This window comes from Argentina anserina, chromosome 4, assembly GCF_933775445.1.
Source record: "Argentina anserina chromosome 4, drPotAnse1.1, whole genome shotgun sequence".
In the NCBI taxonomy this organism is placed as follows: domain Eukaryota; kingdom Viridiplantae; phylum Streptophyta; class Magnoliopsida; order Rosales; family Rosaceae; genus Argentina; species Argentina anserina.
Window position 1 is genome coordinate 4,665,057 of NC_065875.1, and position 18,175 is coordinate 4,683,231.

Consider the following 18,175-nt stretch of genomic DNA (forward strand, 5'->3'; position numbering starts at 1 on the left):
TCTCCGAATAAATACATGCGCCAAAATGAAAAAAAAAAATTTGATCGATGCCTACAATAGCTGGCGGAGGTGAGTAAAGATGGCAGTACATAAGCTATCACTCACAGCTCGAGTCCTAAGCAACTCCTGGCTTGTTGAATCCACAGAGCGTTGGTTGAGCTGTTGTTCCTCAAATAGCTGATCCAAGGACGCTTCAAACCCAGAGTACCTCTTTTCGCCAGTGGCGATCTCATCCCGGAGTGAAGTGGCTTCCGCCTCAAGCTTCTTGATTTTCTCTTCGAGAGCAAACAGCTCCACCTTCTGCTCCTCAACCTTGTGGATGCTTTCTTCAGCCAAGGAACCTTCAGAGAGGAGAATGTGACTTCTTTCATCAAGCTCGGAGCCCTGAGCTTTAAGAGCAGCCAATTCTTGGCATAATGAAATCTCCTTGTCCAGAACCAGTGGCAACTTCGATATCTCTTGAACAGCGAGATCAGCAATCCACTTGGTAGTAGAGAGTTGGAGAGTAGGCAGCACTGCCAAGAGCTGTTGTCGTGTCTGGGGGTCTTTCAAGTCAGCAGTAGCGATAACAGCTTTGAGTTTGGTCTTCGCCTCGTCAGGTAGGCCGGAAGTGCTAGCAGCCTTCTTGGCAGACAGAACTTGAAGTTTCTCTCTCAAGGATCCTTTTGCTTCAGATGACTTCAGAGAACTTGACGAGGGCGGGGCAGGAGTGATAAGCGTTGGAGTCTCTTTTGCAGCTGCTGAATGCTCAAAGGGACCACTTTGTTCCTTAGCATGCTGCTCTGGTGCATTGGGAGTCTGATGAACATTAAGCCTTGTTTCATCCAGTTTCGGGGTTAAGAACGCTTGTTCCTTAGCTTCTTCAGTATAAGGTACTTCGTTGACAGGAGGAGGCTCTATGGATGTGACTGGGATCACAGGAGTTGTGACTTCGCCTACTGGTACGATGGCTAGATTTACTTCAACTGGTGTTATGGCTCCTTGATCAGTCGACGCAGTGGTGGTCTCAAGGGGCTGAACATGTTCCTGAGAGGTCAGGTAATGGTTAGACATGATGAACAAGAGCTGAATATTGTCATACGTGATGAAAGAAAGTGTGAATAAGGTGGCATTTGCAGTAGCACTGACAAACGGTACATAGTACAACAGTACGAGTTATCAAATCATATCTTGAGAGAACATTTTATAGAGCTAAAAGTTTGTAAATACTATATGCGTTGGAGCTAATAAAAATTATAGTTCTGTACTACTGTATGACGGAAATCTAAGAGATCGATAGAGAATAGAAAACATGTTGGTGAATGAGAAAGTTACCGCTCCATCAAAATTTGCATCTATAGTGACATTTGTAGTTTCACCATTTCCTCCACGATCGCTGGTATCTATGTCGACTTTTTCCTTTTCTCCTTTTCTGATATAATCAGCATTCTCTTTTGTCACCTGTATTGTTTTGTCATTTACAAAAATATTTGAAAATCATCGGGAAAAGGAAACTAGAAAATTAGTCGAACCAAATGAATAATTGACTTGAGGTGCACTAATACATATATGACCTGATATGAAAATTGCAGCATTTTAATGGTTTTGTTAAATGGAAACCTAGATGGAATAGAAAATAGAACGATATTTGATGAAAATTAACATACCGATTCATCATAATTTTTGTCATCTTTTTCGTTTTTAATAGTTGTAGTTTCATCAATTTGTTCACCAACATCAATAGCATTTATGTCAACATTTTCCTCTGTCACCTGTACCGCCTTGTCATTTATATAAACATTTGAGATGCATCAGAATAAAGAAAAACATAAAACTAATCGAGACCATGAAAAAAAAAATTAGATTGCTACAAGTATGCGACATGGACTACATGCACCTGTATAGTTAAAACAATATATTTTGAAAGTGTAGCATATTTCTAGTCTCTATAGTGGAAATACGTTCAAAGTGTTGTAATTATTTTTTTGGGATATAAAAGTGTTGTAAATTTGAATAAAAGATGTTTGGTATATAATTGGGAAAAACATACCTTTTCACCCTCATCAGCATCAACGTCTGTGTCATTGTATTCACATGTGACTTGTAGCGTTTCATCATTACCAAAAATCTTGAGTTTGAGGCGTTTGCTTATGTAAAAGGATTTCAAAGATGAGAATTTGACAGTGGACTCTATAGAGCAAAAGCCTTGCAATTTTGGTAGTTTAGAAAGTTTCAGATACTCCAATCGACTGAATACAATCTCATTTCCTGAACCTTGGTCGTCTGCTGTGCTTCCCACAATTTCTACCAGTCTTTCACAATTCCCAACTGACAGGTGTGTGAGTTGCGTGAGACTTTTAGCCGTGGAGTAAGTAACCAAGTATTCCATTTCCGGACAACCATATAACCGCAATTGTCTAAGATTCTTGAAGGATATTGCTGATGATCTTAGATTCCTTAAGCAGCCACAATTGTGTATCCATATTTCTGTCAGGTTTGGCAAATCTTGACCTGCTGTTTGGAAACTATCTTCCCCTAGACGCGTCAGCTTCGACATGCCCCAAAGCCGCAACTCACTTAAGTGAGGGAGGGCCCCACCTGCGTTTATATCCCCACTCCTACTGCTTTTTTGATAGAGAGATATTTCATTGGAAGGAGCAGATTCTATTTCACCCCCTATAGCAGCTGACTTGGAGGGTTGATTCCTGACATCCAACTCTTCCAGTTTGTTAAAGAACTCTGCATGGAAAGGACCATCCCAAATCTCCATGCCGATTATGTACAATGTTTTCAAGTTGGGGAATGAATCCTGTCAATATTATTGTTAGTGAATGTTAAACAACACAATGAGCATCACATGAACATAGTCACATATATAGGTCTCAAATTTTACAAACCTATAGATCAAATTCTGTATATCGGCAAATTAACAAAATGTTTGGATCTATCTCACATGCCACTTTGTCCAAGGAAAAATAAATGAAATAAAGTGAGTCTACCAGCTGTTGCCTAGTTTCAGTTACTTGTTTAGTAAAAACAAAAACAAAAATACAGAATAGTACAATTGATTTATAAAGTGTTATGATTTTTTAGGTTCATGTTTTCTAGAGCTACACTTGCTCTCATTGAATAATACAGTATAAGAGAAATAACACTAGATCCTGGTGGAGGCATATGCCATAATATATACAACTACCTACTTTTACTTGATCTAAACTTTGGAGAACTACTTCAGTATCAGCAGCCAAGAGATGCACCAAAAATTAAGTATCTATCATTTCTATGTACTTCCTTTCATGGATCGAGGATTAGAATGTCTTACTATCTTGGATAAAAAGAATAACAACATTTGCTAAAGATCTAAAAGGAATTCCTGAATTACAAAATCAATTATTTATACTTCTCACATTTTCAATTTCAGTGGATACGCCACATATGAAGAGATTTCTACAAAATTAATTTCAAAGATTGATAAATGCTAGTGACTAAAGTAAAACCATTTTAGTAGAAGAGACTAAAGAGTAAAAAAAAAGTAGTAAAAATTAGAATATCTTTAACAACTTGAAAAATATAAATAAATTCTATAATAAATTGAATTTATTTTTTTGGCAAATTAAAGATCTGTAACAGCCTATATATATAGTTTGCCTGGAAATGTATGAAGTTCAGCTTACCTTCCAAATTAGAAAGAGAGCTTGGTTCGGAGTAGGATTCATCAATTCACAGGTTCTCTTAAAGCTTGCATACTCTTGGGCCAAAAATGCAACTTTACCACAACTTTCTATAGTCAAAACTTCAAGTGACGGCCACCAAGATGCATGCATTCCAGGATAGAAACAACTAAGATGGGGCAAATCCCGAAAATAGACATAGTTTACTTTTGAGAAGACAAACTCCTGTATTGTTTGTACTCCATCTTCATTTGCAACAATTTCCTCCACTTCGTCGCAGTTGTACACTTCCAACTTCATTAACTGTTGTAGACTTCTGACCATTGAGGTTGGAAAAACACTTTTCAAATTCTGACAATAACGAATTTTTAGTCTCTCTAGATTTTTGAAACTCTCTAGAGAAAGTTGGTTGTGCCATATTGTTATTAACTTTGCCAACCTCTTAACGGACAATTTCTTCAAACTTGGGAATACTACCTGTATAAGTACAAATATTTTTATTAATGGACTATAGATAAATTTTATTATTCTAATTTGCGTACAAATTAGATATGAATGTTGAAAGAAACATAAATAAGACTGATTAAAAAAAACATAAACAAGACCAATGACTTAGATCACCTTTTCGTCAAACAAAGCATTCCCACGGTTTTCTCTTGCTTCCCTTTCTTCAATTTCTTTGTCATTCTCGAGTTGCAAAATCTCCAAAGATGGGAATCCAGAATAACTTCTAGAGCAGAAACTCATGAGGATTGGAAGAGTTGTTAGCTTCAGATGTTGTAGCTTACAAAACATGTCCTTCATATGCTTTTCATCAGATTCGTTGGTCGAAACTATCCCTTCCATTTTTGCACATTCAGATATCTCAAGGTGTATGAGTTGTACAAGACTTCTAGCTACGGAAGTGGATAATAAGAATCTCGTACTATCAAGGCCACTCACCACCAACCTTTTCAAGTTCGGAGAAATACTCTATATACGAAACCAATCAATAGTAATGAGAAGCTGAATCAGTTATAATTCCAATGTAGACCAGTTTGTAATAGTACCGGATGCAATATAAATAAATACTCATAAAAATACTACAACAATGCCATTATACTGATTATAGTTTATAAAATGGAAAACTGATGGTATTAACATGCACAAGAAGTCAAGTATCGTACCATGTAACATAATAAATTGCACAATACTGTATCCATGAAAAATTTCTCAATAGTCAAACCGAAACTAGTTAAAATCAATAGTACTGAAGAATAAAAATTGAGTGTGTCTCTCACAGTAACTAAAAGATGTTTAGCAACTACCAAAATATTAATTATGCTAAAAGAAGACTAGGTAGAAATCTTAATAAAAAGGTGTATTAATGATATGTTAGAAAGATGAAATCAATTGGACCAAAAAAAAGAAAAAAAGGATAGTGAAACATGTGAAACTGAAACTGAGTGTACCTTCCCAGTCATGATACGTCTGAACTCAGCATTGTGGACGTGGAGATGTTTCAATTGTTGAAACGCTTCACCATCTAACTGATTGGCACTATTATTATTAGCATCCGTCCCATTTAAGTGTAGCTCGTCAGTTCTCTTCAACAACATATTTACACCAGATTGGTACAAATCACTGCTGGTAGTGAGCTTGATTTTCAGGGTGTTCAGGTTTGCTTCTGCACCATCCCAGACCCATTCAGCACCAATATATATTTGGAACCTTTCCAATGCATCGGAGAACAAATTCGTTGGAAGAATCTTGGCATCTAAGATATGTATATGCAAGACGCTTAGCTCAGACAGATGTGTGAGCTCTGATAGGCTTGCGTTCTTGTTCTCGGTGTTGTTGACACCTTCAACCTCCCACTTATTAAAGCTCATTCCCATCCTCAGCTCTTCTAGTTTCTTCAGATTTGATATAACATTTGGTGAAATCAGTTCTAGTTTAGAGCAACCAGTCAAATCCAACAATCGTAGATGTGTCAATTGAGCTATTTCTTTGGGCAACTCTTTGAGCTCCGAATCTAGAAAGCTAAGCATTTCTAAGTTTTGTAGTTGGCCAATCAGAGCAATGTTTCCCAATATGCAGCTATCTAAACACAATGTCTTCAGACTTTTTAAGAACTGAAGAGATGATGGTAGTGACGGGATCTCTAAACCAGTTAAATCCAACACTCCGAGTTTTGTCGTTTCTTTAAAAAGGTTATCAGGGATCTCTAAGGAGTAATCTGAAGAAGTAGCTATAAGAACAAGCAACTTAAGTTCAGTGCACTTCAAAATATCAGGAAGCTTGGGGATGTTGGAGTAATAAACGTTGATCATAGTGCACTTCTCATGGAAATCCTTATTATTTGGCCAATCCCTAAACTCATCACCACGACTTACTTTGAAAACATGTTCATCCCTCGATGAAATACGTGTCGCAACATCGTACACCAGATCATGCATCTTGACACACCCACTATCTTCATGGTTAAGCAGTAGACATGAATCCTTAAGTTTCTCAACCGATGAATTTAATGCATCCCATGCTTCTCCCAATGTATTGACGTTTTTAAACATATCCAAACCAATGCCATATTTCAGCATGTAATCGATATGGATAGTTTTTGGAGAATGACTATAGGATCCACAGAGCAAAAACAACTGCCTAAGCTCATTATTCAACTGACTGTAGCTTCACTTTAGAGCCAAGTATGCCTTTTCTATGAGTTTCTCATTGTCAAAACTCTTCAAACGTCTCAACGCATCTTTCCATGCTGATAATGTACTTCTATTTTTTAAGGCACTTGCAACTGTGACAACCAAAACAGGCAAACCCCCACACCTTTTGGCTACTTTGGTTGCTACATTTCTTATGACAGGATCTTTAACAACATCACCTGCCTTCTTCTCGAACAGTTTCCAAGTTTCTTTTTCCCCTAAAAGATCCAGGTTGAACTCTTTTTGTGTATGCATCTCACCAGATAATACATCTCGAGATCTTGATGTCAGCAATACTTTACAAGCTGGCACACCAGAAATTCCGACTTTCTCCAAATCAATTCGTTCCCACACATCATCTAAAATCACAAGAGTCTTTTGGTCTTTTATCCTGCTAGATAGACGACGTGCTCGTCCATCAATAGTCTCATTTTCAGGAAGGTCAAGACCCAACTTCTCAGCAATTCCCTTTTGTATTCCTTGGATGCTTGGATTTTGTTTTACATCCAAGATCAAAGCCACATCGTCAAATAATGCTTTGTCTCCACTAGCTTGCCTGGCAACTTCTTTAACAAGTGTGGTCTTTCCGACACCGCCAAACCCGTACACTCCTATCATGTCTATATCATAACCATTTCTCAGTACATCCATTATTTTGACTACCAAAGCTATCCTTGATTCGAAGGCCTCGTAATCTTTAGTGGGTACATCTTGTGGGGTTGTAGCATGGGCAAAAGTGTTGAACTCTTTTTTCCCATAGAGTTCAGCAATTTCAGATACCAATTTTGTTGATCTCCGACTTAGCTGATGGCGAACCACTAAATTAGGACATAATGCACAAACCCACTTCCTCTTTACTTTATGTTGGTCATTCAAGATATCATTTGCCTCTACTGTGATATTTTCGACATCTATCAGCCATTTGTTGACAGGGACTTCAACTTCTCTTACGTTTCTCTTTTCTTCAGCAACCCTTCTCTCCACACTCTGACTAGCAGCAACCAAGTCATTTAGTTGATCCTCTAGGCTTTTGACATTCCGATTGTAATAGATTAGATAACCCACTTGGCGTCCAATTGGCGCAAACGTTAACTCCACAAGTTTTCCAACAATCCCAGTACCAATATCAATTAGAAACGCCATGTTACTGAAAAGAAAAAGAAAATAAAATTAATAAGACACGCAAACTAGATATAAAAGGTTTGTGCCAGATTTAGAACAAAATTAATCCTCTGAAAACCGGTAACTGTTCATTAAGTAAACAAATTCAATGGGCGAAAAGGGATCTATTTGCATATTCTGCCTCTTGCTTTTCAACTGAAAGTTACTATGCAAGTTTTAAACATGTTTTTTATTTTGACATTTTCAAGCACAGAACCATGCTCTATTTTATATGCTTATATGGCCCAAGAGACTTTTGATTTGTGTAAAACACCCATGCACTTTCAAGGTTGGCTAAAATGTCCAATTATTTGATCAAAGATAATTTCATTATGAAAACAAATACTAAATCAGGTTCTAAATAAAAAATAATCGAGAGAAGTTTTAAATAGACACTATTTCTCTTAACACACCTCATCATATCATTTTTCAAATCAGATTCTGTAAATGGGTTAAATGAGCAAAATAGACATTATTTTATGCTTAGTATCCATTCCACACAAGTCACATACTGAGGTTTGGCTTTTGACTATTGATATAATTACATAAATCCTTCCATTCAGTTGAGCCTTTGAGGTATGTAGTCTTTCTTTCATTAATCTTCTCATAATAGTTATTTTCTTTCAGTACTTGATGGAGTAAGTCCATGCGTTGATATTTTTCTGCCTAGTTTCACTGTTTTGTGATTTAGGATTTTCTCATAGGGTTGAAAACTGAATTTGGATCCTTGAATTAATGATTAAAAGGCAGAGATCATGCGATCATGCATTGCTTAATTCTATCTGAGCAACAAGAATCTGACTTGACTTCTAGACAAGCCAACCATTCCGGCCTATATACTATTCAATCAAGAGGATAAATCGTCATATCATATACCATCTTAGTTAAATGATAATCATATATATTTTTAAATGATAATTATATTAGATGATATAATATTTTATGATTTATATAGATAAGGGTAATTTATATATTTTAGGATGTGTATTTAGAAAAATAATGGGTGTGTATTAAGGAGTTTTCATAAAAAAGCACAATCTACAAACATAATTATAAAACAGTCACCTACAATCGAATTATAAAAAAGTTAGTTTTTTAATTTTTTATAACGTTGCCACTAAAGTTGGTATTATTTACAAGATGCCACCGCAGCTTTTAACTTTTCTCCTTTTTGTTTTAATTTTCATCGTCGTCACCTTATTCTGATCCATGTCTTGAGTCCGTCGGAATTCTCGCAGTTCATCCTCCTAGCAATCCAGAAGGTTCAAGGTCGACATCGAAATCCACAAGATCGCTGTCTCCACCACATTCTCCTTCATCAATGTCGTTACGACACCGCTCCCTCCTCTCCCCTGTGCAGCCGGAACCTCTTCGCCTTGATGGTCGACGCCGTCATCTTCACCATGGCCGTCATCGGACAAGTGAAAATCCCCCTTATGGTGACTAAGCGGTTGGTCCAACTGCAACACCGACCCCAAAGAAGTCGAGACCAACTTGATTTAGTTTGTAAATGATTTGCAGGCTCTCTTTCGTTGAATACAGCTCTGTCCCGACCCAATCTGGCGTTCTTAATAGCTTTCATCCGAGCATGCGGGTCCGGTATGTGGTGGAACGAGAGCGGCGGCGGTTTCTAAGCAGTGGTGTGACAGCAAGTTATTGGTCGAGTTTGGCCGTGGATGGAGTGTGAGGGTCCCAAATTGTTATTGAAGAAACAAAATCCAGTTGTTTTTACCCTAATATGCTTTGATCTAAATATTTTGTTTTGGTAGTCAACTATTTTTTTGCTTCCATCTAAACTTGGAATAGTGCCGATCGATCATATATGTAGTCACATAAATAGTCACACTTAATTTACATGTCACTACCCGTTACATTACCCGTCATATAATAATATTAGTGTGACTTGTTGTGTGTTTCATAGTGTGACATGTAGTTTTCTACTCACATAATTAGTGTGACTACCGATGTGACGTATAATGGTGTGATACCAATGGGACTACCTGGTGACTCCAAGTGTGGCTATTGGTGTGACTACCAGTGTGACACTTGGTGTTATTACCAATGTTACAACGTCAATGTCGATATTTGGATCGTATTAGTTAATTTAAGAACACTGTGAAATAATGAAATGCTGGATAAGACTATAATGTTGCAAGTCCACCCCAAATAGGATCTAAGAGGTCTTCTAATTTAATCCAAACAATCACTCGAGTCACAATTTGTAATAAAAAATGGATTTCTCCGATTAGTCGCCACATCATGACTCACCTATTCAGCACCATTTCACCAGAAAAATAATATCCAAGATATTCTTACAAAATTTGTCTTTAATTTTTTTTTTTTTTACGATTTCTTTCCCTTCCCTCTCTACAACTCTCATTCTTCCAATCTTCTCATTTCCATCACCAAATCTAAACACACCCACCAAAAAGGACCTAGCTCCTAACATATAAACCCGTAAATCTCCCTTGACTAGAACGAACATAAACCTTGCTCTTTCACTTGAAAGTTGAAAACTAGACTCGAGTACGAAATTGGGTTAGGAATCCTGGTTTGTTGGGTCTAATTAAAAATTTGACGATGCACCCTTGAAGTTTGGCATGTTGACATAGGTGGAAGATTGTCTTCTATTTTGCATACTTTTAGGGTAGTGTTATTCACACGCCCAAAATCTCTATTAAGTATTAACACATTCATACACTAATGTTATTAGAGATGGTTGATGTTATTCACACACCCTCATTTTTTTTAACTACTTAAGTTACCTCTCAAATTTTTTACAGTTCTTTTGAGATGTTGGGTGTGTGAACAACACCACCCATTTCTTATAATGGAAGTGTATAAATGGTCATATCACATGTTACACTATTAGAAAAATTCCCTTAAAGGTCAGACAACCGCTTGATAACATAGGTGGAAGCTTGCCGAAATGAGATTTAAAAAAAAAATGCTTGGTCACTCATATCATCGTAGTAACTGTTGGTAAAATTCTAAAGTAATACGTCATTTCTTCCTACGACGATTTCTTACTTCTTCAACTCTTCAATTTCAAGCTACGCCAATTAAGTTCATGTCATTACGAGTTCATCGGTACTTCCAGAATATTTTTCTGAGCTTTGGGCTATCTTCTATGATTTTTCAAAATTTGGCAAATATTGTAAAATCATTCCTATTTATTCAGAAAGTAGGTGAAGAGATCATAGCCATTTGTCTCTTCCACCTTTTCCCAAATTTGATCCTAGCCCTCCATTCTAATTACTTTTCTTTTCATTTTAAATTCTGACCAGGCTTTTAAAAGGAGAGAAAGTCCAACTTTGGTCAAAAGACCAAAACCCACATACTGAAGCTTCTTCTTCCTTTCGTGTTTCTCCTTTTCAGACCCGATAACCCGACTTCTCCGGCCAGCTTCGGCCACCGCTCGACGCGGCCAGCTCCAGATCGGCTTCTCTCGCCGTCGCCGACCTCCTGGTGCTGACATGAAGAGGATTGGAGCAAAGAACAACGAGCTGGAAATCCAAGTTCATCACCTCTACTGTTCATCAATTTTCCAATTCAATCAAATTGTAATTTCTTCCAATTTCTAGTAAGGAATCACACTTCTTTCATCAAATTCTGTGTTTCCTTGATGGCTATATTTCCTATTTAGTTCTCTAGCTTACAGTTCAATCGATTTGAACTTACTATGTTCTTGTATTTCTTCTGCATGTGTTTTTGGGTACAATCATCAATGAAATCCTCTTGTTTAGTCATTGATTCAAGTTAGAAATAAGGCTGGGAGGAAGTGAAATTGAGGAAAGGATCGATTGAAGGACTGAAGCTTGTTTGATTCCATCAAAGTTACGAATTTGAAAGGAGGAGGAGCTACACCTTGGAACTGAAGCTTTGATTTTAAACAAAGGCAGTAGCACCATTTTCACCTATTTTGGGTGTGAAGATCAAATCTTGCATCTTTACAGAACTTTGAATTGGGTAAGCTCCTATGTCCTTGTTCTTATTTCCGTCGAATTGAAGACAAATCTTGATTTGTCATGCTTTTATTTAATGAAGGACGTAGTAGCTAGTCTTTGGATTCATATGTGAAAGCAAGGAGCTGGAAATTAACTTGGGTGTCCTGACCAGTTTCTAAGTTTATGCTTGAGCCATTTTGGTGAGCTTCTTGTTTCTCCAATCCTCCCTACACCTTCTGACTTCATTGCCTAATCTACCTACATCAATTACCACTTAGGGAGCTTGATAATCGGCAGCAGAGCAGTGAGGAACTTGTACGGAATTGAGTTGCAGAACAAAGGAGAAGGATTATTTCCTGAAAATTACTGAATGTATATCCCCGATTATTTGAGATTATTACCTTATTGATATTTAAGTAAGAAATTGAATTGTAATGCATAAATTCTTATGCATATAGCCTTGTTGGAGAGCAAAGGAGAAAAAAGAGATTACGACATTGATATCCATTTTTCCGACAAGAAGTCATTTTTTAGCTAAGACTCTTTGAGGTAAATTTCCCGTCCTTATTTATTTATGTGTTCATCAAGTTTTGAATTGGGAGATCTATTTTGAGTGCCCTTAGTAATTTTAGAGATATCGATTTATACCTAATATGACTTAAAAACCTAAGTCGTAAGTTACAAGACCTTATATTGTCAACATATTAATTTTGTTAACTATTTGTATGAGTGTGACCAAAATAATATATATGAGTACTCGATAGTACTAAAAATAAATGTCGATAAATGGGTAGCGTATTTAGCTATAATCGATATTTGACCTTCACTTTGGTCAAACCGGGAATAAGGAGTCAAACCTCCTATTTCGTTCGTGTAGAAACATTTAAATTTTTAATATATTTACAGTCACTCGTTGATCGATTATTCTGAGACTTGGATGCTTGGCGAATGTTTTAGCTGAGCGGAAGCAAGATCGTGGATTGAGCATTGACTTCACATATTCTAAGTAGGGTGAGCTAACTCTCTTTGTGTATTTCGTGCCCGTTAAAATTCATTGTCTATGCCTCGGTGATGTTTATTGTTGGAATGCATATATGATTTTAGAAATGCTAAAACTCGAGGATAGGCAGATAGATTGTGAGTGAGTAGACCTGAGAGTGTATGGGGCCCGGTAATTTGGTAACACATCGGTGTCGAAAACCGTAAACCTCTGGAGGGGCAATGCCCTGTTTATTATTGGATACCTTACAGAATTATTTAGGGCATTCCATTAAATTGACAGTCTCACTCCTTTGTTGTTACAACAAAGGCAGTTAGCCTCGACTTAAGAGGTAACTCATTCGCCTCATAGTCGTTAGGATCGGTCACCACTGACTTAATATTATTGATGGTCATCATGCATGTTTTGCATTGTTTTCCCGCGATTATTAAAATTAGTCTGTTTCATATTAAATGATTCAAAGAGCATGCTCATATCTAAATGTTTGAAGTTTTCATAAAACTTAGCCAACTTTACTTTTAAACCACATTGGTGAGCTGGCCCCTATTGGGTGAGCGAGGGACGAAGCTCACCCCTACTTTAGATTCCTTATAGGTTTCTGGACTTATTTCGGGGCTTAGGAAATAAGAAGTTAGGAATACATCTCATTTGAATTCGTTATGTTTAGATTAGTCATTTGTCTTTTATTTGTTATTGACTTTTATACATTGAACATCTTATTTCGAGGTTGTGATTTCATTTATGTCACCATTCTTGTTTATCTTGGGTTGCTTGTATTATTTTTAATTATGGGCTGGTGACACCCACTTCTACTTCCGTTATTTGAAACCTTGTTGTGCAGCTTGCGTCTATCTTAGTAAATATTCTTTGTGTTGGAAATGTAAATGTTTCTTTCATTGTAAACTTGTCAGCTTGTTTCATTCGTGAAAAATTGAAGTAGTTTTTCAGTTTTCGAGTGTTCAAGTCGAACTACATTCGTTTGTTCGCTTGTTAACTTTCTATTTTACCATTTCAATACGGTCATTTTCTCTTTCGGGATGTGACATCACTGGACACTTCCGTTGAAGATTTCCCTTTTACGGTTTGTCATCTGTCATTAATGTTTGTTTAAAATACCCAAATGACACCTAGTGCTTCTTCAAATACGATATTGAAAAAATGAACCTAGTCATTCCTCTGCTAGGTTCTAGTTTTGACATTTCATCGTCAATTTTCATTTATGATTTAACTATATCAACATCTAACTTTTGTTCCTCTTAATAATAAGAGATTTAACTAAACAACCCCCCATTATTGCCTATTTCTAAACTTTCGTACCTCAACTTTTGAAACTATAGCATTAGTACTTTAACTCTATCTCAGCCTAACATTTGGTTCATTTCGTCAATTAACACCGTTAGTGTCTTTAATTCCCACCAATTTTCAGTGATAGTTTCGTCTCTTCATTTTCCTCCGATTTTGTGAGTTTTAGCACCAAAAACTTGGAGAAAAACCTGATTTTTTGGAGGTCACCAATTTTTGGTGCTAAAACTCACAAAATCGGAGGAAAATGAAGGGACGAAACTATACCGGAAAATTAGTAGGAAATGAAGACACTAATGGTGTAAAATGACAGAAGGAACCAAAAGTGGGCAAAAGTAAAGAGTTGAGGTACTAATGCGATAGTTTGTAAAGTTGAGGTACGAAAGTTAAGAATGAGACATAGTTTGGGGGATGTTTAGTTAAATCTGCCTTTAGTAATATATGTGTGGTTTGAATCTATTTTTTGTATATCTATATATGATCATCAGCCAACTTTAATCCAAAGGGTAGTTTTGAATAAACTATCTACTGTGGTGGTTCTGTTTGTACTCATGACTCATCTATATACATAAGGAGTAACTAATAGAGGTAATAAAAAATATTTATTTTTATTTTGAAATCATACTTTCCATACTTGTGGCATATATAAAGGGAAGGTTGAGGAGTTACAAGACTCTGATGTTTGACGGGGATCATTTGTATTTAAGGTGTGTCTGTCATAATATTAACTTGATAGTTAAGGATGATTTGAAGGAGTTAGAAGATGGGGTTACCGTTATCTGGAATTGTGCTAAATATGTTAGGAGTTTGGCGTATGTGCTTGATAAGTTCAGAAAGTTTGCTTTTTTGGAGCAATGCAGGGCTAATGTTAATGTTCCACTAGCTAGATGTAATAACTTGATGGAACAACACTTATCTAATGTGTGTTACTACACTGAAGTATGAAAATGTGTTGGCAAGGATGGCTGATGAAGATGCTGCATTTAAAGCTTATGTCAAAGATAAAAACAAGAATGGCAACACTAAGGTTGGACCTCCAGGATTTGATGATTGAAGAAATGCAAAAGCAATCTGTGTTTTTTTTTTGAAGAAATTTTATGATGCAATCGTGAAATTTGATGATTTATGAAGAATACAAAGGCTATAAGACAAATGATACTACTGAGCCAACTTGATATGAAGTAACATGGAGATAGCAAGGGATATAATGGTTGAGCAGTCTCAATGCATAAGGAATGAGATTGATTAGTACTTAACTGATAGATATGTTAGTCTGATTTATGAAGAATACAAAGGCTATAAGACAAATGATACTACTGAGCCAACTTGATATGAAGTAACATGGAGATAGCAAGGGATAGAATGGTTGAGCAGTCTCAATGCATAAGGAATGAGATTGATTAGTACTTAACTGATAGATATGTTAGTCTCTTTTCCAAGGACTTTGAAATTTATAAGTGGTGGAAAGGCAATGAGGCAACTTATCTAGTTATATCAAAGTTATCAAAGGATATATTTGCTATTCCATGCTCAACAATGGCATTTGAGAATGCATTCAATTTAGGCTCAAGAGTGGTTGATCCTTTCAAAGCTTCATTGACACAAAAAATGGTGGAGGCTCTTGTTTGCACCAGTAATTGATTAAGAGCTAATCCCCCTAACTTGTACAAAGACCCCACTAAAGAAGAATTGAAGATTTACTTTGAGTTGGATGAACTTGAAATAGGTTGAGACTTGTACATCTTTTTCATTCTTTTGCATATTTTATATGAACTAGGTTATGATACTCGTGCGCTACCACGGGTTGCACTATTTCTTGATAGTAGTCTATTAGTTTAGGGTCAGATTATAAGCGAATTAGAGTTTTTAGAACTGGTTTAGATGGAGAGAATATCGCAAAAAGCAAGAGAGAACAATCAAATGAGAAAAAGAGGAGAGAATGAGGCAAAAAAATGTATACTCAGTGGCAGTTGAGTAAATAAGCGAAAATATATGGTATAAGTCAAGCCGAGCCGAGCTGCTGGAGTCAGCACTGTTATAAGCCGATGAATAGTGCATCACCAAATAATAAGTAGTAAATTGAAGATTTATGTGTTTTACATATTTTTTCATTATTTTGCACAAAATCTTTTAACCAAGGCTTTGAGGAAGCATATGCAGCACCCAACACTGGCAGCTCCCTATGATACACGGATACGTTATAAAAGAGGAATGCACATATCGTGCCCGTATGTGATACGGGTACGGGCTGGATACACTACATACACGTATCCTTGACTAAAAATAGAATAGAGGTTACCAAGATTACCATAGGGAAGGAGATTGGATTGCCGGAGCTCCAAGAACACGCCAAGAAGATCGCTGGCGTCACTGTCTTGAATTCGATCTTGCCGGAACGTGGGTCGAATCCGACATGCAAGGACTGGGTTGTGTAGAGCTCGTCGAGGGAGAGAGAATGACGGTGGTGACATGCCCTAACGTGGCCAGAAGGCATCGACGTAGCTGGTCAAAGACTGTAGATGTGTTGCTGCGTCGGAAAGAGAGAAGAGAAGCAGAAGGAAGAAGAAGAGAAGAAAAAAGAAAGGAAGGAGAAGAAGAAAAAGAAGATAATAGGGAGAGAGGAAAGGGCTCGGGCCTTGGGCTCGGGTCTTGGGCTTCTATGTCCAAAGACTAAAAACTCAAACCGAAAACTATTATATATATATTAAAAATTATTTTACAAAACATATCAAAAATACTACATTTTAGAAAAATATGTATCATGTATCATGCCGTACCCGTATCCCGTGTCCCGTACCCGTACTTCTGCATCATAAGCAGCTCCAACCAAAGTGTTGTTTAGCAGCCCTACAACCTGCTATATATGTTATTTGACTTCGGCTGCTCTTGGATTTCATTTGAAACTCTTATATTTATTTGTTGCTTGTACTATTATGGATTTGTACTTGTGTTTCAGACTTTTAGAATTGTTCAATCTCAGACTTTGAAGTTGTCATATTTGTGTTTCAAGTTATGGACAAGCTGATTTGTAATTGAACTAAATCTTTGTGTTTCAAATTATGGACAAGCTCATTTGTAAGATGATTTGTGTTTCTACTAGATCAGTAGATATTTGTAAAGGCTCTATTAGAATTATAGTTCACCATGTGTTGAATGTTTGATTATAGTTCAATAGTTCTTACTTTTATGATTGACAAATAAAAGCTTGAAATCTAGGAGATGTGAATTGGTGATCAAAAATTCTGAAATAACCTACCCTTTAAATGACAAAAAAAATTTGACCAAAAAAGAATGACCATGTATATATATAAACACATATCATACGGTATTACAAACGTATCCTTTGCATCACCATTTCATATATGATATTTTTTTTTTGGTTAACATATATGATCGAGTATATCTGATTAATTAAAAGTCAAAGGACAAGAACTTAAATATAAAAACCGAATAAAATGGAAGAAAGAAAATTGGATCAGGGACCCTAATACAAAGAAGATAGGTAATGAGATTGAAGGTCGGAATTAAAGGATGTACCTCCTTGATTTATGTATCAAAGTGTGAATTTACACCATCTATATCCCCGCTCGGTGGAAGTTGTTCTCGTTGTTTTGTGTTATCACTCTTCTTTGCTGCACTGAAGAAAACATATATAAATAAATATACATACAAATAGAAAAGGAAATGACCACCTTTCAAAAAAAGAAAGAAAAGGAAACGACCTTGAAGATTGGAATTAAAGGACGTATCTCATCTCTTTGGTTGATATATATATGACTGATGAAATGATGATCAATAGCCCCAGTTCCTCTTCAAATTCTTTCATTTTAATGGTGCAATTAAACTCCTTTTAATAAAGGAATTAACAAATTCAAAATACTCTGGCTGCCAACAATATGTAGATTTCTTTCTTTGCCTTTGAAACACCAAAGTAAGATGCACAGTACCGACTACGTAAAGAGAAGAGAAGAAAACCGAAATGAACATTCAAATCAAGCGACAACAAAGCAGAAATTTAAATTTAACACCTATTTAAGAAGTACTCAACAACCAAGTATAGAACTATCTGTTGTTGACTAGAATCAGTATGGATAAATGAAAACAATCAAGTAACGCACGATCATTACCTCAATCAGCACAGAGGGAGCTGTTTTATGGGGCTTTTGGCAAAGATCACAGAACAAGAACTTTCATGAAGACACAGGAAAGTATGAGACAGTGTTCAGCAATATTGCAATACAAAGTCTTTTTATCAATAAATAGGAGAAAAGATAAGCCCTCAACTTCTGAATCATATGCTTTGCCAACTCCAGCTCTATTTAGTTATAGTAAGTAATATGGAACAGTCATGTACAATGGATACCAGTAGTTGACTTATTGTTACACATGATAATTGATTACTTCTTTAATAGCAATTCTAAA

General features: G+C 36.4%; 1 protein-coding gene across 1 annotated transcript; it reads right to left on the bottom strand.

The window, feature by feature from the left end:
• Positions 1-51: 51 nt before the first annotated feature.
• On the bottom strand, positions 52-17,373 carry LOC126792052 (disease resistance protein At4g27190-like). Its single transcript, XM_050518554.1, is given in 8 exon segments — positions 52-1,026; positions 1,315-1,440; positions 1,647-1,751; positions 2,030-2,788; positions 3,654-4,127; positions 4,272-4,622; positions 5,102-7,490; positions 17,291-17,373. Coding segments are annotated over 7 exon segments (5,175 nt in total). The 5' UTR covers positions 7,487-7,490; positions 17,291-17,373.
• Between the last annotated feature and the right edge of the window lie 802 nt (positions 17,374-18,175).